General features: G+C 48.5%; 1 protein-coding gene across 18 annotated transcripts in view; it reads right to left on the bottom strand.

The window, feature by feature from the left end:
* TRAF3IP1 (TRAF3 interacting protein 1) overlaps positions 1-24,319 on the bottom strand; it is a 66,522-nt gene that overhangs the window by 34,064 nt on the left and 8,139 nt on the right. For 5 of the 18 annotated variants that reach the window (XR_014245777.1, XR_014245778.1, XM_082395966.1 and 2 more), the window contains exons 6-16: positions 23,472-23,543; positions 22,332-22,407; positions 19,274-19,375; positions 17,668-17,763; positions 12,953-13,054; positions 10,462-10,482; positions 9,413-9,497; positions 8,889-8,972; positions 6,062-6,185; positions 5,811-5,844; positions 2,925-3,001 (exon numbers count right to left, since the gene is read on the bottom strand). Coding sequence is in view for 16 of the 18 variants with exons in the window: in XM_082395966.1 (XP_082252092.1) it covers positions 2,925-3,001; positions 5,811-5,844; positions 6,062-6,185; positions 8,889-8,972; positions 9,413-9,497; positions 10,462-10,482; positions 12,953-13,054; positions 17,668-17,763; positions 19,274-19,375; positions 22,332-22,407; positions 23,472-23,543 (873 nt within the window). In the remaining 2 variants the exon portion in view is untranslated. Of the gene's footprint in view, positions 1-2,924; positions 3,002-5,161; positions 5,445-5,806; positions 5,845-6,061; positions 6,186-8,888; positions 8,973-9,412; positions 9,498-10,461; positions 10,483-12,952; positions 13,055-17,667; positions 17,764-19,273; positions 19,376-22,331; positions 22,408-23,471; positions 23,544-24,319 lie in introns of those variants that run through there. The other 13 variants (XM_082395974.1, XM_082395969.1, XM_082395976.1 and 10 more) reach the window with 12 other exon arrangements.

The following is a 24,319-nucleotide window of genomic DNA, read 5'->3' on the forward strand; positions in this document are numbered from 1 at the left end:
TCCAGAATATAAGAAGAATTCTCAGAACACAACAGGAAGAAAACAACCAGCCTAATTTTAAAAGGGGCAAAAAAATTTGGACACTTTACCAAAGAAGATATTAGAATGGAAAAATAAGCACAGAAAAGACGTTCAACATCATTACCAACTAAGAAAATGCAAATCAAAACCACAAGAAATTAAAAAGACTGGCCATACCAAGTGTTGATGAGGATGTGGAGGAACTGGAACTCAACTGCTGGCTGGAACGGAAAGTGGTGCAACCACCCTGGAAGACAGTCTGGCAGTGTTTTAAAAAGGTGAACATACATTTACCACATGACCCAGCAGTCCCACTCCTAAGTACTTACCCAATGGGATGAAAGTATTTGTTCACACAAAGACTTGTTCACAGCAGCTTTGTCTGCAACAGTCCCAAACTGGAAACAACCCAGATGTTCCTTGGCTGATACATGGGTAAGCGCACGGCGGTACACCCATACCGCCAACTACTTACTACTCAGCGGTAAAAGAAAAAGAGAACTGTTGATACACGATGCAACGTGGAGATATCTCAAAATAATCAGGACGGATAAAAGGAGCCAGACCCAATGAAAAGTATACACCAAATGAGTCCATTCATACACAGTTCTAGGATCGCAAACTAAAGTGACAGAAGGCAGATGCGCGGCTGCTGGGGATTGGGGGGCGGGGGGGACATGGAGAGAAGTGGGTGGGAGGGATGCCCAAGGGCCACTTCTGAGGGCGGTGGGCATGTTCGTTATCTTGGCTGTGGCTGCACGGATGTGTGGCAGCAGAGACTTTCATTCCATTCGGAGGACAAATCGGTCCAGCCTGTGACAGTACCTGGTGAAACTGCAGCTCTGCCCGCGCTCTGGCAGAGCAATTCCAGGCCTGGCACGGCCTCTGAAGTAGGGGGGTCGCAAATCACAGGCCCAGGCCTGGTTCTGCCGTTGTGAATACAGTCTCACTGGAATGCAGCCACACATCTGTTTACTGGTATCTATGCTATAGCCGCCTGCAAGCTCGTCAGCAGAGATGAGACGTCGCAACGGACGCTGCACGGCTCTGAAGCCTTAAATATTTACTCCCTGGCCTTTTACAGAAGACGCGTCCTGACCACTGCTGGAGAGAGACACTGGCTCTTGTGTGCCAGGACACATGCAAAGGAGCCCGTGGAAGCACTGTTCACAACAGCGAAAGGCTGAAGAATCCTAAACATCCATCAGTAAAGGAATTAATTACTGACAAACACTGGAATACCATTCATCAATTAAAATGAATAAACTGGATCTACCGGTATCAAAACAGGCAGGGTCTCAGAAACATCACGCTGTCTGAAGAAAGCAACTTGCACAACAAATCAACAACAGGATAAAGTTACAAGCTCATAAAGCAATGCAGATACACATAAAAGTAAGGAGCACACCAAATGCATCTTAGTGGCTGCCCTTGTGAGAACAGGATTAGAGCAAGGACAGAAAGCACTTCAACTTTTCCTATACATTTTAACTTATTTTTGAAAATCTAATTAAAATGTTTTTAGAAGACCCACAAGTTAAATTTAAATCTGATGTCTATAACATACCAAAGAAAAAAAAGCAGAGAAGCTTGCTGACTTTTCCCGCTCAACTGTAATACACATCGCCCCTGACTTTAGAACACTCATTAACTGTACTTCTTTAAAGCAGCAAGTGTTCACCAAACAAGGGAATTTTTTCCCTTTTATCTTCTGAAGTCAGAAGATCTACTAATCTGAAATTTACTCTTCAGAGGAAACTGAAACACAGGCCTAGTGTGCTTTGCAGAAAAACATAGCTATAAAATTTAAACCAACTGAAGCTTCAAAGGTTACCTACAGTAACAGCCCGAGGCCCACACTGGAGGTTTCCGAGAGGGTTGTAGAAACACTGCCAGGGACACCAGGACAAGTCCTCAGGCCTATGAAAAGGACTATGACATATTAAAATTCCACAGCAATAGACAATAAATGGCAGAAAGAGTTTTTCTCCTTTCAGAAGAGCTGGCGGTGGTGTTGCCGGCAGAACTCGGGCTACGCTACTCTCCCGTTACTGCTGTAAAGGGCGCCCTCTAACGGTGGGCTCTACCGTGCGGCTCTCCTCAGTAGCTATTAATCCTGCAGGCCGTATCTGCATGCCAAACCAGGACATTTTAAGCAAAATTATCTAAAACAAATAACCGTTCATTCAACTGGAAGGAAAGAAAGGTGTCTGTGTATGCAAAACTTACTGGAACTGTTGGCTGCTGATAAAGCTAACTAACCAAGAAACTTCTGTTAAAAAACCCCAAAAGGAAGATTTATTCTTATTTTTTTAAGGAGCGATAACGGAAACCTCACCGTGGCATTTGAGGCACACTACCCGGCCTGCAGGTATTCACCCCAGGTCACGTGCCCAAGGGCAGTGGCTGGTACGAGGCCGTGGGTTCCAACAAAGCCACATCACACACCTGTAAGGGAGACGGCTGGAGGCCAGATACAAATAGCACGTGTATTTAAAAGCCAGCCCTGAAAACCTGCCCCGACTCTTCCTTCGTCATCAGCCAGGGCCATGCGGACAGCCTGTCCGTTCTGCACAGGGAGAAGGGATGCACCAGGCAGGAAGGGGTCAACATGGGGTCAGAGCAGAACAGGCCTTGGACCCTGACTCCTGAGCTCCCAAGCAAGGCCACTGCCCCACCCGGGACGGGACTGGATGTGGGTCCAGGGAAGCAACGTCGCACCCCAACAGCCCCAAATCTTCTATCCTCCCAACTGGAGGGTGGGGGAGATGGGAAGAGGCTTGTAAACATGTAAACAGACATTACTGATAATCACAACATTTGAAAGATGCTTCTAATTTTTAAATGTAAATGTGTGAAACAGACTGCTAAAATGCCACTGTTTACAAAAATCATTTTGTTACCTTCTCTCCAGGTTTGGGTGACTGCTGCAACTTCTCATAATCTTTCTTAGTCTCCAAAATTTTTTTGACAAGTCCTCCTGTTGAAAACCAGTGGTTTTATGTTAAAGTGATTCTCTGCCCTAAGAAGCTATCCTGTTCTAAAGGGGTGGGGGGCTGGGGGTGAGGAGGAATACTAAGTTCTTATTCTTTCTCTTTCTATACTGAAACAGCTTCAGATAATCATTATATGATAAAAGATCAAAGCAATTCTCTCAGCCTATTGTAGACTAAGTACGAATACTTTTGTTATATTGGGACAAGTCATCAACTTTTTTTTTTCTTTTTAAAAAGGATTACTCGTGGGGTAAATATCATATGAAAAACCATTTGAATATATCTTGTTTGGTACATTTGACCTTGGAACCATGTGAATATTTTACATAAGGCAATATTTTATATAAATAAAACAAAATTAAATCAAAAATTTCAAAGTCTAAAAGTTGAAAGCAAAATGAAACTATAAACGTAACAGTATCGAAACCCTGAAGCATCATGAACTGTCAGCTCATATCTGAAATCGTGTCTCCACTGAATCAGAAGCTGGAGCAGTACCACAATCCATGCTCTGCAGGACTGAGACCCGAGGAAGAAGAGGTTCATCCGAAACCCTGAAATCAGACCTGCCTCCTTCCCCTTGACCCTGTTCCCGCCCCACCCCCCGCTACAGCTCTGCAGGGCAAACACACTTATCACCACGTCCACCTTCTCCCATCATGCCTTGCAACCAGAGCCCTAAGACCCTGGAGGTACATCAGAGAAAACCCACAGGAGCAAATGCCTCCTTTTTTCCAGTTCTGAGGGACCATGAAGCAAATATCATCGAAGAGTCCCTTCTAATTGCTCCTTGAGGACAGAAGTGATGGTGACTTTTTCATTTTGGTTTTTTTGCTTTTGTTTCTTAATTTTTTATAAATAAATAAATAAACATAACAGTATCATGTTGGCAAGCATAACCGAACAGAGAAGAATTGGTTGTACATCCCTAATGGGATATGCACTAAGAACAAAAGGGTAAGCAGATCTGCCAAAAACGATCCTAAGGTGTTTCCAATAATCACGTTGTTGTTAACCACCAGTGGCGTTGCTCTAAATTGCTGTGAGTGCACAATGTAGGGTAAAGAAACAAACAGCTACTGCTGCTGGGAGCCAGGATTTTGGGGCACGAGACAGGAATGTACCTGCAAAAATCAAAGAACTTAGGAAGAACCCGGCAATCATAAATCTAAGTTGGAAATACCAGTACAAACTCAGGATATACTTTCCTACAAAAAAAATTAGAAAACCCCCAGAAACAATGACCAACCCAGAAGCAAGCTGCAGCCAGGCCCCTTAGAGACACAGGGCAGGAAATACACGAAAGGAGCCTGAAACTTCTGTCCTACCATAAACAAGGAAGCTACAAAGTCCACTGGGACACGTCAAAAGGCCCCCACGGTCAAACACTGGACAACAGGACATCAAGGAGAAAACTGAGATGGACTGAAATGGAACACGTCAAGTGTGTTAAAAACCATGACATCATACAGACATCAAGCGCTTGCTTCGGCAGCACATATACTAAAATTGGAACGATACAGAGAAGATTAGCATGACACTTGTGCAAGGATGACATGCAAATTCGTTCCATATTTTTGTAAATCAGCTACTCCAATAAAAATGTAAAAAAAAAAAGAAAACCACCACCACCACCAAAGCCCTCATTAGTCACCCCTGAAGGTGCCAGGAGACAAATGCACTATCAAGAAAACTGATCAATAAAGGGGAAGCACGAAGCTGGGCCTCAGAGCGGCAAATTCCTGCAGAGGGAAAGCCGCACAGTGTGGAGATTGCCAACCAAAACGTGCTGGAGGGGGGAGGGGGCGGGACGAGAATGGTCACCATCCCCGCAACCCTCATGAAACAACGGACTGAGACCGACCTCCAAGCACAGAGGCGGGCAGGTGTGATGAAGAACCAACACCACCTGTCAAGTGTTCTTGCCCGAAAAACCTGAATCTGACCAAGTCTCTAGAACTAATTTACAGGAACCGAAGAACATGGAAGAAACCCACAACACTAGGGTGTGACAAGCAACACCCAACTGTGAGGAACTCTGCTGGACAACCGACCAGCCTCTTCAACAAATAAATTACAAGGGGGATGGGGTGGGAGGGGACCTACAGGCTAAGAGAGGATTCAGAGTTAGATCCACCAGCTGCAAACACAGGGACCTTATTAGGATTCTGACTCACACAAACTAGAAAAAAAACACAAAACAACTGGAAAAAAAAACAGGCGTTTGATGATATTAAGGAATGACTGCTTTTTATATATATAATAATGGAGTTATGGTTATGCTTTTTTAAAAAGAACATGTTTATGGCAGAAACGATGCTCTCCAGGACTTGAGAGCAGTCGGTGGAGACTGAGATAAGACCAGATGACCGCTCACTGCAAAAGCTGCACGACAGTCAGGGGTTCACGAGACTATTCTCTCTGCTTCTATAAACGTTTGAAATCAAAGAAGACATTGTGCTTGGGAAGAAAACAATATGACAGAACTGTCGACCTGGGAAGGACTTCAGGGGTCATCCAATCCCACAGTCTAACCGTGCAGAAAAGAAGTGATGTCATCCCCACAACTGCCTACGGCTGCCCTCCGGGGTCCTGGCCACGCCCCCCCCCCCCCAGCAGCTTCCATCGCCTCCCAGAATAAACCACAGACAGAGGAGGCATCCGTGCCCACGGCATCCTATCTACTGCTACTCAGACCCCTGACCAAACCCTGGCAGGCAAAACTCATTTCACCAGATCCTTTCAAAACACACGGAGCAGACACACGTGTGCACACACAACCCCACGACTCACCGTGCTTCTCATCTTCTAATTCCACCGCTTGTACCTGAGCAGGAAAGGAAGGAGAAGAAAAGGAGATTCAGATTTGTTGGAATCTCAAACTCATGCCTGCATGCATCTCAGCAGAGGTGACAGAATTAAAGATGGCAGAGAACTAACTGAAACGCTGGCAGAAAATTCTGTCTACACAAATCTCAAAGTGGGAGAATTAACTCCAGTGCTGTCTGAGTGTGACTGTAACACATACGCTGCGGCTGACCAACCATTTCAAGCTCTGACACCTCAGAGAGCTGGGGGGCGGCCTCCACCACAAACTGATCGTCGTCCTCATTGTCAGAATTCTGTGACTCCACGATCACATTTGAGATGGTTTTACCACTTCCTGTCCTAAATGAAAAGAAATTAGATAAAATCAGAAACATTCTCCAGGTCACACGTCCTCATCAATCCCAGCGTCTGGAACTGTGTCTGAGGTTCCCTGAGAGGAGGCCGGAGCTGAGACACAGTCTGCAAACGTGAAGTCTGGGGAAAGCCGCCAGGCCCCGCCCCCCCGTGCTGCCCCGCCCCCACGCCATGCCCTCTTCCCAGCTGGGCTCGCTGCGGCACCAGCCCTGGGCCTGCAGCCCCTCTCCAGGCGAGGCACAGTCTCCCAAGTCACAAACCTCAGGGCAGGGGTGGCACTGGTGGCCCTGCTGGCCAGCGCCGCCCCAGACCCCCGCTCCTTGGCCTCTCACGGGAACACAGCAGCCTCCTCGAGGCCCCTCATTTGGCTGCTGGGCGCTGTCCCTGACCTACGCCCCCGCCCAGCACCCTCACTTATACACCTCCTCTCCCCAAAGGCCTGCCATCATTCTGGACCAGTCCGATGTCCACGGGCTCCTGACCTGGTCTCCCTGGTAACCGCCTCCATCCAAGGGCTCTCTCCTGCCTCCAGTGGCCACCGCTGGAACTGCCCCTCCTACTGTCACCCCGCTGCAGACCACTGCCAGCTGCCTGCTGCTTAGGCACTGACTTCTGCTGCGCCTGCACTTGGACCACAGCCCCCAGACTCAAACACTCCATGGCTCCTCACCAGCCCCTCCTGCCCTCATTTCTTCCCTACCAACCTGACACAGTCACGCTTCAACGAATACCCTTCACCCCCTGCCACTATCTCTCCAGCACACGTACCCACGCGTGCACACACACCCTTCAGTGGGATGGGAGGTCCGGAAGGAGTCCCTGCACTCGGTTGTGAGCTCTCAACGCAACACCCGCTTCCCAATAACACCTTCAGCTCCATCCTCAGGGTCTTCAGACACTCCCAGCTGCCCGTCCTGCCCTACCAGGACCGACCTTGTCTCGTCCTTGGTCTTCCACACCCTCTGCACACCCCGTCGGCCTACATCCCACCACTTCCAACTCCCGAAACCCTCCCCCGCATCCTTCCCCTCAGCAAACCCTCTCCATCCTCACCCTCGTCCCCGAATGCTGCCGCCACGTGCCTGCCCTGCGAGGCCTTCTTCCTTCTGGCCTCCGACCGCCAGGTCCCGAGGAGGGTCAAGGTTTTCCTTGTGCTTATGGAGGCTTCCAGATCTTTCTCCCTAAAATCTCCCAACTCTGAATCTCACGTTGTCAGAGATTCCCCGAGAATCAGAGTCTCGCCCTGAACCCCACTATGAGTGCCGCCATCTGCCAACCCCGGGCCTCACCCCTGCACTCCAGGCTCCTGGCTTCACTCTTGAGGATTTCAAGGGCTGAGAAATGATCCTTCCCAGTCTCTGGGCTCTAGGGTCCCCAGATTCTCCCGCATCCGTCTCTTAGCCACACTCCCAGGGTGATGCCTTGTCACTGCCACTGACAGCAAATGCTTAACCGCAAATCCAAGCACCCACACTGTGACCACCCCCACCCATCTTCCCAACTCCGGCTGGAGAACAACGTCCAAGCGATGCTGACCCATCACTTCACCCCACGTGCCCCGGGAGGCACCCCACAGACCTCTGGGCTGGGGCCGCCTGCCCTCCACAGGATGTTCAGCAGCATCCTCGGCTCCAAGCCCCAACAAGATGCCAAGGGCCTCCCCTCCACCTCCTCCCCGGTCACGATGCTACAAAACGTCCCCAGACGTGGCCCCGGGCTGGGGCGGCCCCCGGATGAGGACCTCTGCCCTCGTCCGTTCACCAGCCCCTCTCGTGGAGGACGCTGTCCACCACGTCCTCTCTCCTCTGAGCCCTGCTCCTCCTCCCCCAGACTCGCTGTTGGCTCAGGAGAAAGATGAAGAGCCAGGGTCTCACCTCCCGGGATCTCACCCGCCCGCCAGTTCCCGGCCTTCTCTGAGGCCATTCCCTCCACATGTCCTGGCCCACCCAGGGGCTCTGTTCCCACAGTCCCCTCTCCCCACCCCGCAACGCCGGCATCTCCAGCCTCCCCCTCTCCACTGGACCATCCCCCGCACCAGAAAAATGTGCGAGCCGTCTCGTCTTAAAAACAGAGACCCCTAACTTCCCTTGACGTTGCACATCCCTCCGCTTCCCCGGCAACCACACGTAAAACACGGCTACGCCGCCTCCAGGCCCCGCCTCCCGTTCCATCTGAAGCCCACTCCGACCAGCCTGTTTTCGTCTTCCTAGTTTTTTGTTTTGATTTTCTGTACTGGATCCACAGGTAGATTTGTAAAATTTATAAGCCCTGCCTGAGGCTTGTCTTTATACTGCTCATGACTTTCTGACCACCTTCTGTTTTTTAATTTTTGTGCAATTAAGCCTTTAAATTTTTTTATCCTATTTTTCCCCTAATTGTTTTTATGCTTAGAAAATCCTCTATCTAGAGATGGGGGCAATCCACTTTCCCCGTAACTGTAAAGACATAACCGTACGAGCACGAACACCTGTGATTTCCCTCACTTCTATCTGAAGTGTGTGGAGGCACGAGGTTTGAGGTCACGGTCTACCCCGGGTTCTCTTTTACTCAACAGCAAGTGCTCCCTGCACCGTCTGCTGCCCGCTCCGCCCCCACCTCTCAGCACACGCACGATCCTCACCCATCCCTGTCCCACCAGTGCCAGGGAAGCCCTGCCCCTCGGTGCCAACGCGAATGCCAGGGCCTCACCTGTCCGACGTCAGCACCTCCGCACTCTCCTGCCGCCTGACCCGGGGAGGCGCGGGCCGTGCGCTCCCGGGCCGAGGTATCCTCCTAAAAAGGGATACAAAACACTTGCACATTTCAAAGTGGACAGATGAAAACCCACATTAATGTTAATGCTAATTTCCAGGCCACCATCAATATGCCAGTTAGGACATAGTCTGCAGAATAGTAAGAACGTTCCATTAACCTGACAAGTCTAAAAGTATCCATCTTTCAATCTTACATTCTCGTTAATTTTAAGGTACAAAAAGTAGTAACATAACTATCAGGAATCAAACCATGACATAATTTAGCCTCAAGTACGAATTTCCCTAAATCTCTAAAACATTCTATGTGAGTTAGTTACACCTCGGATACAAGAAAATTAAACAGTTTTTGCTTTCTTTGTACACATACTTCCTCACAATTAAGCTCAAGCATTAAATGAGCTGTGGAAGGTACAGAGAGGAGCAGGGCACCTGCCCGGGCGGGAACCAGAGCACACGAACCTGACGGCGGCTGGGAGCTCGCCTGGCAGCTCGGAATTCTCCGGCACCTCACACTTCTCCTGGCCAGAAGGTCCAACGTCTCCTTCTGCACGGACAGCAAGCCAACCAGCAGTTCACAAAGAAAGAAACAAACAACTGGTAAATATGTGAAGAGACAGCAATCAAACAACTGCAAATATAAATGAGCTTTTTTTCATCTATCATTTTGATGAAGTTAAAACAGACACTTGATATCTAAATTTGGGGGGAGATTTGGGGAAACGGGCACACTCAAACCCTGGGAATACAAACTGGTTTAACTTCTCAAGAAACAGAATTCAAAAGGTAGGTTAATCAAGTCAGCAATTGAACTTAAAGGAAATACAAGCTAAGGAAAGAAGTGGACACGTGTAACCTCGTGTCAAGACGCTCACCCGTCAGCATTTACAACAGTGACAGACACTAGGCAACTTCAGGAAACTGCGGTTTGTGAGACCCTCGTATAAAACAGTCATCATGTTAATGTATGTATAATCAACAGAGTAGGGTAACATATCTGATAATTACCTAAACATAGGTGGGGTTCTAGAAGGACATTCATTCAAGTTATGAGCAGGAGGATTGCCAGTGCTTTTCATTTTCTTCTTCATATTTTTCTGCATTTTTAAGGTTTTTTACTTTGGCTCCATACCATATTATTTTTATAATCTGAATAAAGTTTTGTTCATTTTGATAAATATTTAATCAGTAAACAATAAGCCCAAACTAGAATATTAAGACAATTAAATTTACTCTTACTATTTAAAGTAAAAGGACTTTATACATTAGAAAATAGTAAAATCAGAATTTGATTATTGGAAATACAGTTTACACTCAGGAAGAAATTCTGAAATGTATTCTTTTTAAACATATTTTCATAAAATATGAAAATTAAATCTTAACTTGGTGTAGTTTCCTTAAGTTACTTTCACTATACAATTTGTAAAACATTAAGTCTGAGAGTACATGTTAATATCTATACACACATACACAATTGATACCAAACAGATTTACTTAAGGCTATTCCTTACCTGCATCACTAGGAGAATCACCTAAAAAAAAAAAAAAAAAACATAATTAATAATTTTGGATGTCTACTGGGGAAAAAAATGGTCATTTCCTCATAGCTTTTTTTCTAGTTTCCTACTGCCACTGCTTTATTTTCAAAGAGAGAAAGACAAAGAACAAACAAAACTATGAATCAGAACATGTTATACATGAAAACAGGAAGCAGCGATGAGAAGAAAGCGTATCCATCAAAGAGAGGAATGAACGAAACAGAAGAGGGAGAAGGTGACAGAGCCTCGAAGCCACGGACGGACTGACTCCACGTGTGTGGGACGAGCCAGGGGTGAACTGGCGAACACACCTTGGGGCATTTTCAAGGCTCTGGATGGAAGCAAACAAGAGCCCGTCTTACATAACTCAGCAGCGAGTGTTTCTCCATCGGCTCCTAAATAAGAAGAAAGTGTCTCTGCCCCACACGGGCCTGCCTTGGCACTCTTCCCCCAGGACCCTTTCTCTTCAAGTGCCGCTTTATGGGGACAAACGTGACCGACGCGGCCACAGTCAACGAGTGAAGCATTGCAGGGGTGGCTGGACCCAGGAAGGTCTCTGTGTTACACTCCTAAAATGCATGAACGCGTGTGCAGAAGGCCCAAAACTCCCTGGATTCAGGTGAGGGCCTGGACAGACGCCCCCCAGGGATGGGCCCAGCTTACCCTCGGGACACACAGACGTGACAGACAAGCGTCCCTCAGACCCCGGAGCTGTGCGCCGGCGGGGGGACCTCGAGCGCTTTGGGTGGCCTGTGGACGCCGTGGTCAGAGCCACAGAAACGCTGCCCCAAAGAGGGCGGATCTAGGGGTGGGGGGGCCCCCGCTCAGGGTATCGGGGGGACCCGGGAGCCCTCCAGGACCCCATCTGCGTGGGACACAGAGCCTCCCGGAGGTCCCGCCCCACAGAGGGACAAGGCGAGGACAGGCCTGGGGAGCGTGGCTCCAGACGGAGCCTCTGGAAGACGGGGAGACGGGGGCTGCCCAGCAGGACGCAGAGCGGCCGCAGCCGCCCTCCTCGCGGCCCTGTCGCCTGGTGCGCGGGGGAGAGACCAGCCTGAGAGCCGCTGGGCCACCGGGGCCCCGACGCCACACCCCCAGACTCTCTTCAAAGCCCATGCCCTCGGCGTCGCTGGGGACAGGCCGTGGGTCCCGGAAAGGTGGCTGAGTCACGAGCTGATGCCCAGGTGGTGAGGGCACACGGCAGCCCCGCCCACAGATCGGCCCGGGCCCTGGGCGCCCCGTCCTCGCGGATGCCCAGGTCCTCTGCGGCTCCACCTCCTCCCCAGATTCCGGGGCCGAGGCGGCCCGTGCAGGTGCTCTGTCCCCCTCGTCCCTCGTCCCAGGTGAGCGCACCCTCACAGCCGGCCGCGCCCCCCCTGAGCTCGGGGAGCCTGCCCTCAGGTGTCTGCGCGCCTCGAGACTCGGCCGCTCCCTCCTCCCCGCCACGCCACAGCCCAGGCCGCTCTCGCCTCTGGACCACGCGCTGCGCTGCCCACGTGGAGGCCATCTGAGTAGGGCTCAGCCACTCATCGTAAAAACGCCATCGGCTTCCTGCTGCGAAGCTCCCTGACGTGGCCACTGGCCCCAGCTCTCACCCCTGCCCCTGCCCAAAGGCTCTCCCTGACCCTCCCCCAGAGGGTGCAGAGTCCCTCCCCCCAGACCACCCCCAGCACCCCTTAGGGCACCTACTGGCTTCTGCCCACTCATGCACTCACTGCCTTAGGGCCTAGCACATAGTATAGGCCTTCAACCAACATTTTCTACTGGAACAAACTGACAAACGTCGGCCCTCACCTGGCCGTGCCCCTGCTGCCCCGGTCCCAACACCCAGCACCAGGCCTGGCACTGGGGCACGACTCACGTGCCAGGGGGCACATGCACCCCTCCATGCTCAAAGGAGCTCCAGGGCCTTAAAAAGCAAATGCTGAACGTGGACTTTACCACGACTTCTTTTTACTGCTGAGAAAAATTATGCCAAAAGCAGAACCCCACTGAGGTAGGACTTAAGACACTCAGAGAACATCACAGACAGAAAAGTCACGGTCGTGACAGCGCTCTGAGCTGCTTAAAAGTCCTCTTTGGACCTGAAACCTGGGGGATGCAGCTCGGCCTCTGGGACCCCCAGCAGCAACTGAGGCTTGTTCCTGTCGTCCCGACACCCCGGGCTCTGCCACAGTACCTCAGAAGGAACACTGGGGACACAGGAGAGTCTGCTGCCATCAGGCAGTGACTAGAACATGCTTTCTAGTTTCTGTAAAAAGGCAAAAGTGAGCCACTTGCCACGTTCTGTCCTGATGGTGTGGAGAACAAGGGACTGGACTCTCTGGGGGCGTCAAAGACCCAGGGAACCTGTGGTTGCAGCCATGACCTTGGGATGAGAGGCGTCCACACAAGCAGCGCCACATCTGGGGTGCTGGGTCTCCCTCACGGGACAGGAGTGGTTGACAAGGGGCCCCCTTCTCACCTTTCTGCTTTACTGCTGGTTCTGGCTCAGCACTTTCTCGCTGCAGACTAGATGAATTCGCATCAGAAACACTAGCTGAGTGAGTATTAGCTTCCTTTGTTCCTGATGTAAGACAGTTAAATGTGTTATTAAGAGGGAACTGGTCATCAGCGGCACCTTACTTATCTATGCTTCCCCACCGCAAGCTTCCCAAGGATGACCCAGGGCAGCTTCTAGAAAACGCACCTAGAACACTCCTCCCAGGCCTGGCTCTGGGATCAGGAGAGCGGGAAGGGGCACCCAGACGTGAGCAGACCCCGCCCACGTGGCCCAGGCACAGGCCTGGGCTCCCACAGCCAAAGCACCTGGCCCCCCATTTCCAGGACCACCCGACACTCCCAGTCTCCTCTCATCTCCCCACAACAGCCAGGCCTGGGAGTCACAAGCTGCAAATAGGTTGCAACTTCAGGAAAGCAGGAGGAAAAGGAAAAATATTTCTGGCCTTGTGCACAGCCCTAGACGTGTCAAAAGCTCCCAAATACTTGCCTCCTGATAACTGACTGATGTGCGAATGTTTATAAAAATAGAAAAAAACACCAAATACCTGAGAAATAAAACATTTTTCCTAGTAAAAACAAAAGGAGCGGTGCTGTGGGAACAGATTTTGAATTGTGGCAGGACCCAGGGAGGAAACCTGACCCGTTACTAAAGGGTCCCACACACTCTCTAAAATGGATCAGGAGACAAAAATAAAATTAGGAAAATGTTCCCTTTCCTGAAACACGATCTTATAATTTCTTAAAAGTACTCAAAGAAATAGTTTATATCAGAATTAAACTGTCACTAACTATCAAAGAACTGCTTGATTTTATATAGTGGAACTACATAAAATAGACAACATATAATTTTCTGAGGAAATTTTTTTTTTGATCTGCAAAAACGATGCTGACTTAAACAGTCTGATTCAAGTCTATAGTTAATTATTTATGATATCTCATAGGACCAACAAGAAATACCATTAAGTTCTAAAACAAACAAATCTAAAAATAAGTATAAGCTAGGCAGCTGTAGATTATCAATTTTAGAAGAAAACACCCCAATAACTTTAAGTTGTCATATGTTATTTGAAAGTATCAAATATTTTCTATATTGTACAAAACCCACCAGCACAGTAAGTAAATTACAAATGCATTATTTCTGTCCGTAGCTTGAGGAGACCAATGACACTCTGCACAATTTTATCTCCTCAAAGCTCTTTCTTTCTTTACTTTTTTGAGAGGCCTATGATGGTTGTTTTAACGTTTCTAGTGGTATTCTTAAGTAAGGTTTACTAGACCCCAAATTCACACAAACAGAAAGAACATAGAAACAGACTATCATTCACTAATAATACTACAATCGATTCTTAATCAGAGGGCAGGTTAACCAGCTTGCCAAGCAACAGCTTTTAAAAAAATAACGCACCCATAAGAAATTAAAATTACTATGAATTGGCAAAAAAAAAAAAAAAAAAAAAATCAGTGCATTAGCACAATCTGCTGTCTGAGTTAGCAGCAATTACTGAGCCCCGCAGGTGAGGACGTGGGCAGAGCGCCACACCTTGAGGGGGTTCTCACCCCAATAAGATCACCTGCGCAAAGCTGGGGGCACCGGCTGGGGCCACGGTGTCTGCACCAGTCACTCTCCCTGAAACTCACCAAGCAGCACAGAGCCCACAGCACTGCACAAGCAGCTTGCCGTTCTGCCAGGCCTCTGTGCAAAGTTCAGCTGCACAGAGGTGCTGACTACATCTGAGGGTAAATGCAAATAACCAGGGTTTAAAATGGGCGGATCTGCCTGGCCCAGTGACCAGCCTTAGCATCATATTATGGGATGCAGAGACATTAAGTGCACCCTGACAGGACATAAGGTAAAGGGCACAGCATCACCTACGTAGGGGTGAGGGTGAAGCAATCTCTTCAACCCAAATCTGATCAGGCCTTTAGATCTAACAGAAATACGGGGGGGCGGGGGTGTGTGTGTGCCATAAGTTAAATGACACCACGAGGAAGCAATCAGACAAACACAGAGGAGGGACCGCTGTACAGGACAAGCAACCTCACCTCTCCAGAAAGTCAATGTTCTGGAACGAAAGGTGGGGGAAGGGAGGCTATTCCAGATTCAAAGAGGTTAAAGAGACCAAAAGAATAATAAAAAACATACAGTGTGTTCTAGATCCTGGTTTTTAAAAAAATAACATCGTTGAGACAATAAGAATGCAGAGTGGGTTTTAGAAGCTCTTGGGGAATGACAAGTCTGTTGGGTGCAACAATAATTTTACGACTATGTAGGAACATTCATTTTTTTTTTTTGAGGTGTATGCTGAAGTATTTAAATGGAATTATTTAGAGATAAAGTATTAAAATATTTTTTAAATACTCTGAAATATTTCATAAAACTATGTCACTACAGATGAAGCAAGTATGTCAGAATGTTAGGACTACTGAATCTACGTGAGAGGTACATGGGTGCGAATCATTCTATTCTTTCTATGTATTTTCTGTATTTTTCATAATGAAAACGTCTAAACAATAAAACAAAATGAAATGAGCGAACCCAAGCAAACTGAAGACATGGATGGTGTAAGGTTCCGGGAAAACATAAGACGATCAAACAGCTGTAGAAGGAGCGAGTCTCCTCAGACAGCCTGCGTGACGATGTGAGCAGGGGAAGGAGACGTTCATGTTTTGAAAAGAAATGGATAAATTCCTTGTTGGATTCTTCAATCCACCTGCAAAGGCAAACGAGAACCACCAAGCCCACCCATTCTCCCGGGCACCCCAATGGTAATAACGCAGGCCGGCCAGGCCCTGGAGCGGTCAGCACGACACGGCCAGGCGCTGGTTTGAAGTGCTGGCCAGGAGAGGAAGGGGACCGGGAGGACAGACCCAGTGGCCTGGATCTGGAAGCCACAATCAGTCTGGGAACTTAAGGAGCCCTAACAACTGCTGGCAAACCCTGAATTCCGGAAGTAAAATGACTGCCAGTGCAGGACGACGTCTGTGACGACAGGGACCCGGGGTGCGTGCAGGGAGGAAGGGTCTGCGGGGAGGGAGGCTCACCGGGACCACCCAGGGACACGGAGCGCACAGGACTCTGCTGGCGGCCACCAGGTGGCACCAGGCTTCCTTCTAATCTCCGCAAAGCACGCAACTGAGAATCGCCTGCTGCAATGTTCTGTGCTTCTTAAACACTGAGCTTTTATTATTTTCACACATGCAGATAAAGATCTGTAAAGATCCATAAAGTCTAACATACGTCTAAAGAACTACCCCAATTTATTTTAAATCCATCATACCATCTCAGAACACCACTGACTCACCCTGACTTGGGGCTCTCGGTAAACTTTATACATAACGTGATCGGTACTAAAGCAATGGTGTACGACACGTCTGTGACAAGCCGGCCACTTCACGAACATCACCTCGTTTACCCTCAAGGCAGGTCTTCTCACACCCGTGTACCCACAAGGAGACCCTGGCTCAGAGAGCACACCTGTGCGGCTCGTTCCAGGCCAGCAGGTACGCAGGTTTGGGTTTGGATGCGAGGTGTGCCCACCAGGGCCATCCAGGGCCTGCAGAGGGCAAGCCCTCCCTCAAGCTTCGTGCCGCCCACTCCCCTCTCCTGCGGTGCCAGGACTGCCCTGTGCTGCCCCCCACAGGATCCGCTTGTGGCTGAGAAAAGCTCCCGCGGAAATGAAATAAACCATCACAAGACGCAGCTGAATTGCAACGTGCGTGGCCCCTGAGAAAAGCATTTTCATCCGTAAGAACTCATTCTGTCCCAATTTAGGTCATTCAGTCTTCCCACACTGCTCAAGACCCAGATAAGCCACACAGAGCTGACCTGCTTGGAACAGAATAACCACAGACCATCACTGCTGAGCCCGCGACGGAGCAGACGGCTTGCAGACACAACCGTCTTAGAAAAGCAAAAACTAGTAAAGGGAGAACGCGAGTACAGAAAGATGGGCTTATTGTTATCCTAGCTACAGTTACAGAATGTTAAAACACCAGATAGATCCGAGGCAAGTTCAGCCTAGACAAATTTTTATCTTTCCCTGGGGGCAAGATTTACACTATTTTTCCCCTCAAATGTCACTCAAGAATTGCCATATTTCTGAAGAATGTAGTTAAACATCACAGAAGACTACATACAGTTACGGTCTTGGATCACCCCACCGAAATTCCAGATCCGTGCGTCTAATCACACGGCATCAGCAGGGTGAGGAGGTGCACACACGCCAGCCTCGAGTGTAAAAGGGGAGCCACGGGGACACTTTCCCCGGCCGCGCCGAGCAAGCACTTTAAAATATTTCTTGTGGAGCATTTTCTCAACACAACACAGCAGAGCACGCAGGAGAATTGAAAGATAATTTCTCTAACTATCCAGACATTTTTTAAAATTCCAGGAGTAAGATAAAGAAAGCATTTTGACTTAGATGCAAAGATGTTACACATAATAAAGTATGTAAAGGTTAACTTAAAGCTGAGTTAATCTTCTTTATCATAAAACTTAGCAAATTAAAGCAAACAGACTATCAAGTCATTTCTGTTCTTCGGTACACTGTGGGAAAAAAAAATCTGATGAACTTTAAAGTGGTTAGAAAAATAAAGAATAATGATAACCACAGTGAGATGTAAATATTTCATACCAAAGTGGCGAGGAATTTAAACTAAAGAATATATTTTTCTTACCTATTTCTGAAGTTGTAGTTTCCTGATCTGGTTCATTATTTAATCCAGACACTATGGGGTCTAAAATTTTAGCTGAAATATCATCCTCCTTTCTTCCTGACATAAAACAGTTAACAACAGATTAAACTATTGCAAAGGTTTTTGCGTTTGGTTGCTTTGGTTGGGATTTACAAGGCTTTATGCCAAGGTCACCAACTAACTGTCCCATCAACTCAACGGTCAACTCTCAGCCTCCACGGGACCCGTCTCAGAAGCGCTGGTTAAGCCCCTCCCTCTCCCGGAACCCCCTGGCTTTCAGGGCGCTGGCTCTCCAACCCCCCCCAACTTGCTGGCCTCTGTCTCCTCTGCCAGAGCCGTCTCCTCCTCTCCGACCCTCGAATCCTGGGCTCCACGCTCCCCGGAGTCCATTACTGCATGAAGGCTCACACGCTAATCTGGGAACCCCCAAGTTTTTCATTTCAACGTCAGCTTCTCCAGCTCTCCCCCTGAACCCCAGGCCCACATGCCCGCCTGCTGTCCCAACACCTCCACCTGCTTGTTTCAGCACAGGCATCTTGAACTTAAGGCCTCTAGAACCGATCCGCCAACCAGCTTCTCCCAAAGCCTTCCCCACTTCAGTAAATGACATCGCGGAGGTGCCGGACACCCCCCGACTGACCCCACCTGGGATTCCTCTCTAACAGGCGCCGTGCAGTCCATCGGCGCGCTGTCGTCCCTTCCGTGAGAGCAGCCTACCCCACCTCGCCCGATCTCCGCAGCAGTGACCCTTGGGTCCCAGCCGTCACGGCCTCTCACCTGGACGCCACAGCACCACCTACCTGCTCTCCGGCCTTCATTCCCACCCCTGCAGTTTTAACGGGGGCGCTTCTCAAACCTAAGCCAGAGCCTGTCTCTGTCCTGCTGGGCCCCCCGGGACCTCGCTCCCACCTATTCTACCATGCCCCCAGCCTGCCCACTCACGAGCCCCTTCTCCTGGCACTTGCCCTCTCTCTGCTCCAGCCTCACCACCCGGCTTCCAGTCACTCAAACAGGCAGGCCTGTCCCCAGCTCGGGGCCTCTGGCCATTCCTGGACACCCACAGGTCATGTGCTCTGTGACGCTAGTGGACTCTGTCCAGACACCCCCTCCTCAGGGGCCCTCTCTGCCTACGCCCCCCCTCCACCTCTCTCGGCTTCATCTCCCTTCAAAAGACTCATGGTTAACGAACACGAATGTATACACCCTGAGTTCTCTTTATTATCTGTCTTCTCCTTCTAGATCATACTCTCCACGAGGGCAGGTACTCCACAGATATTGGCAGAATTAAGAAAGGAAGGCTCACATGGACGATTTCGGCCAGTGACGGAGTCACGGACGGGAATCCGCGCACGGCGGGGGCAGCCCTGCGGCTCAGACAAGGGGGCCCGCAGGCCCCCTGCCCCTGCTGCACGTGGGGCCGAGAACAGTGCTCTGGCGCCCGGGCCCGCGGCAAACAGGGCGCATCTCCTCCGCACCACCCACAGGGCTCCGTCTGTTTAATGACCAGACGGAAGCAAGGCATCAGGCGGCTAAAGGTTTCGAGTCGCAAACCCTCCCTCGCAGCCTCCCGGGGTTCACTCAGTCTTACCGAGCTGTTTCCCGGTGTGTTCCTTCTCAGCTTTACTGCTGGAAGAGTTACGTTCTTTCTCAGGGGAGAGACTATTTTCACTGGTTCTAGAATCCCTTCTTCCTAACAGGAAATTGCACAATGAAAATACGTATTAAACTTAATCTGTGATGCTGCATATTTATCGAACAAATGAAATTAAAATGCACCCACTAACTCAAAGTGATTTGCTCTGCTAGTCTCCACTAGTTAAGAATAAGCAAAAATGATCATATTCTTATGTAGAATGTTTTTTGGATCCTATAGGGATTCTAGTATGGCCTTAAGATTCTAAGTATGTCTAACAAACGTGATGCCCTCCCTCTCTAGTAAAGGGAAGGCTTCTCTCCTCGGCGGGAGCACAGAGGGCCTGTGTCTCGCACACCTCCTGGGTGCTGGACCCTTTCCCTAATGCTACCCGCTAAAGCAAGGCAGCAGGATAGGGCGCAGTGCCAGCTTTGCTGGGCAAGGACCCGGGGTGAGGTCAGTGCCCGACTAGCAGGCAGGGAAGAAAGAGTTCACCAACTTGTCGACAGCTCAGGAAACCTTAATGTCATAAAGCTGGCAACTCTCTGATAACCAAATCTCTTAAAGATCAAATAAAAGGAACCCTACAGTTCAATCTTACCGGTTAACTCAGATGCAAACATCCTGAGTTATTAAAAAAGAAAAGCAGATGATACGACCATCAGCTTAGAAAATCAAAACATCAATGGAACAATTATGGGTTAAGATCCAATACAAGCTAGATTTAAGATACATTTACAAAAATCAATAAAGCTTCTATATTCCAACACTGATCACTAAAAATTAATGAGGGGAAGAAAGATACCATTTCCCAAAAAACTGAAAACAAAACAAACACTCAAGCAATCCCTGACTGACAGACACACCCAAGCACCCAACACACGTCTCGACAGAGGAGGAGACCCCTGTCTAACTTGAAAGTAGAGGTATCCAATCTTCCCAGCATAACGAAAGCCTGAGTTTCACCCAAGTCCAATTATATCCTGATCCATTTGTTTTGTGGGAGGTGGGATTCTTTGACTCATGAACTGATTATAAAATACATCTGGAAGAATAGCAAATAAAAGGGCTTAAAACTTCTTTGAAAAGAAAAATGATAGGGAACTAGTAGTGAAACAGAAAACAGTAGAGAAAAAACAAAAACAGAAACACCAGACTCCAGACTCCAAAAGGCATGTGGGGAGATCACAGAGCAGGAGGGAAGGGAACAATTATTTAGTAAGTGACCCTGGAATACCTGATGAGTTATTATGAAAAAATAAATTCAGAGCCTCATTTTACACCATGAATTAAAATGAAGAGATAACCAAAAAGATTAAATATTAAAACGTATGACAAAACACAAACCTTCATCTCTCAAATCTCTGGACAAACTACAAAAAAAAGACTACCAGCTTCCAGTGCATAAAAGTTAAACACCTAGGCAAGTCAGAAACCAAACATAATTAGAATAAAAAAAGTGGAAAAAAAATATAAGAAACAAATACTTATTTTAAAATCAGCAGGGGGTGGTGGTGGGATGAATTGGGAGATTGAGATTGACATACATACACTAATATGTATAAAATAGATAACTAATAAGAACCTGCTGTTAGCACAGGGAACTCCACTTCCCTGTACAGTAGAAACCAACACAACATTGTAAAACAACTATACCCCAATAAAAAAAATAAAACAATAAATACTTAAAAAAAAAAATTGGCAGATGTCCTTAACGTACAGGGAGCTAATGCAAATTAAGAACACTCAGACCCTGAGTGTTTTCCATCTATCAAAATCAGCAAGCCTTTCAAACAAATCCCCGGAGAAGGTGTGGGGTAGAGGGTACAGACAGTGTCCACTGTAGCTAAAAACCTTAAATGTCCATAATGGCCCTCTGTGCCAGTAATTATACCCTGGGAACCTATCCCACAGAGATCGCCCAAAAGGGAGAGAAAGTTTCTGGCACAAAAAAGTTCACTAAAGCATTTATCGATGTCAAAGAGTGGAACTTACCACCTAAGTTCAATTTCTCAGTGAAAAATTCCAACTACTACATTCTTGCCATACTTCTTTAAGTTTTACAATTTAGGAAAAGGATGACTTTTCAGGAACTAGTACTGCTCATTCAAAGTAACTTCATGCTTCCACTGAAAGCCTCCGACACTGCCGGCCTCCAACTGTACTTCCCTGCATTGGACTGACATTCTTTCCCTACTTATTGGTCTGTCATAAGGAGGCACATCCTCGGGCAAACCCAGGCCAGGCCCGTTTGCTTCAGCTTCAGCTTTTAGCATGACTGCCAGTGACATTTTCTGCTATGTTTTAAATGTATAAACATCACCTGTCTAAGGGCAGGGTGCTCCTGATGTCCATCTTGCATCAGGACTAAACCAGCTTTACCCATTCAGAAGAGTCAGTGAGACACGCATGACTGATAAATATTTCTGGAAAATTAACATTCAATCACACCTTTTAGATTGGAACACAGATCACGCAGGTGTACTCTGCCCCTGGTGTCGTGAGCTCACACACGTGTGCAAGGGCATGCACAGGCATGTGGGTGTGAAAGCCATGTATCTTCATCGTTTTCACACAGTCTTTGTTCATTCCTTCCAAAGGCAAATCTGCTTTCTAGTCACAGAAGCTTTTTCCTACTAGATGTTGTGATTAAAGCAAAGAATCTAGTATTGGGTTTCCCTGACGGCACAGTGGTTAAGAATCCGCCTGCCAATGCAGGGGACACGGGTTCGAGCCCGAGCCCTGGTCCGGGAGGATCCCACGTGCCGCGGAGCAACTGAGCCTGCGTGCCACAACTACTGAAGCCCGCGCACCTAGAGCCCATGCTCCACAACAAGAGAAGCCACTGCAATAAGAAGCCTGTGCACCATAACGAAGAGCAGCCCCCGCTCATCGCAACTAGAGAAAAGCCCGCGCGCAGCAACAAAGACCCAACACAGCCAAAAATAAAATAAATTAAAAAAAAAAAGAATCTAGTATTTTCAGCTACATTGTATGATAAATTTTGCAGTACCTTCCACTGAATTTTTGGATCGCTGTTTTGATGTCTTTGTCGTCACTGACCTGGATGCTCTAGTGGAAATCTCAGTCTTAAAGAAAAGAGAATGAAAAAAAAAAATTAATTGATGCATCACAGAGCAACATCATGAGCAGATTTATTATTCAAGCTCAAGGAAGAACAAATAGGAAACACAACAATATCCGTACGCGTTCAAAGGGGAACTGACTCCAAGTCAGTGCAGCTAAGCACTTAAGACCTAAGAGCGTGAATTAGAAGGAAGCTGAAAGCTCTTTCACTCTAAATGCAGAATTCCACTTTTTGGTACAGCCCTAAAAAGGTCAGCCGTCCACTGACCACACCTTGAGAATCACTGTCTCGTCAGATGAGTTTACGAGGACTCGACTTGTGTCGCTACATGCTTAATTACTTCAATGCATTTGTGAACGACTCTGAGAGTGAAAACGTACACGATGTGTTTAAACAGAGTGCAAATCAGAGAAAACAGCACATCCCGTCCCTCCCACCGCTGGCTCAGTTCCCTGGCCCGACCCCTCCCTCAACCTGCCATGAGGGCCTCTTAACTAGCCTCCCAGCCTCCACTCCACGCCTGTCCATCTTGCCTGTGGCTGCCCGGATACACTTTCTGAAAATGCAGACTGGACGATGAAGTTGGGGTGAGTCTAACCTCCCCAAGACAGCCCGGCCTGGCCTGTACCTCACCCACAGAAAATGCACTGCGGGGTCCCACCGGGCCAGGCGGAGCTTGGACGGGTCCCTCCAGCCAGCCCTCCGGTCCCTGTCTGCCTTGTGACTTAATCCTCTCCCAGACTCCTCCGAAGTGCCACCTCCATCCTCTCCCAAATGACTGCCCTACCCCTCCGTACACCGTACATCATACTTGTCGCATAAAGGTACGAGGAGACCCAAGAGTCCACCGCAGAGAAACAAACGATAAACACACTCCACCTACTTTACAGGCAGTAAACCATTTAAATCGGTACTTTTACAACAAAATAAATATGGCCCTATTGTGTGTGAGCCTCCGCCACGCCCCGCCCCGTGCCTCCGTGGACGGGGGGAGGACCACACAGCACCTACTATTTCAACACAGCTACGGGTTTACGTCTCTCAAAATTATTCTTTCAACTTTACCTCTGTTTCAGCTTTGGAGTCTTTGAAAGATCCATCTGACGACTTTTTAGACATCTCTCCTGAGCTTGAGGACTATAAAAAAAAATTTTTTTTTTTTCAAACTCTAGAATTATTCAAGTCTGTAACATCTAAAAACACACCGAGATGTTTCCTCTAACACTGACCAACAACAAGATAACCCTTCACACGGGAGCACCACGTCACATCCCAGCCCCGACCCCCTGCGGTCGCCGTGTGGCCTGGATCTCCAAAGGCCCATCCAAGATCTCTGCCCACCGGGGGCTGACCAGGAGGCCAAGGGCATCAGAGGCGGGGCCTCGCAGGGGACTGTAGGGGGCAGTGTCTCCCAGGCCCACGCGGTCCCTACACCAGGCCAGACTCCTTGGAGGTGTTCCAGGGACACACAGGGAATCCGGAAACGAGGGAGTCGCCCCACTCCTATCTTCTGTGAAGGAACCACTCTCACTTCCCAATGGAGCGGTTCTTTTTGAGCAAAGTCTTCAGACGCTACATCAGGAAAGCACTCTCAAAACAAAAATGACGTGAAAACTGTAAGCATGTTAAATCAACACCTTAAAAAATCTCACACTTAAATCAACTCTCAGAAACACATATCTCGACATAAGGAGTAGAAGAGACACAATCACTGAGATTTTCCTCCGTGAAAAGCAATGGATGCCTGTTGAATACTCCAACAATTAACTGTCCTCATAACTTAATTATGAAGGTAGCAGACCGTATCCGAAGTAGTTTCTTGTGCGGGCCGGGCTCTGTGCCCGGGGTCCCCCAGCCCAGAGTGCTCAGTTCCCTGCAGACGTGGGAGGAGGGCAGCACCCACACGTGGCCAC

The sequence above is a fragment of the Balaenoptera borealis genome (assembly GCF_965194805.1).
Source record: "Balaenoptera borealis genome assembly, chromosome: 6".
Taxonomy (NCBI): domain Eukaryota; kingdom Metazoa; phylum Chordata; class Mammalia; order Artiodactyla; family Balaenopteridae; genus Balaenoptera; species Balaenoptera borealis.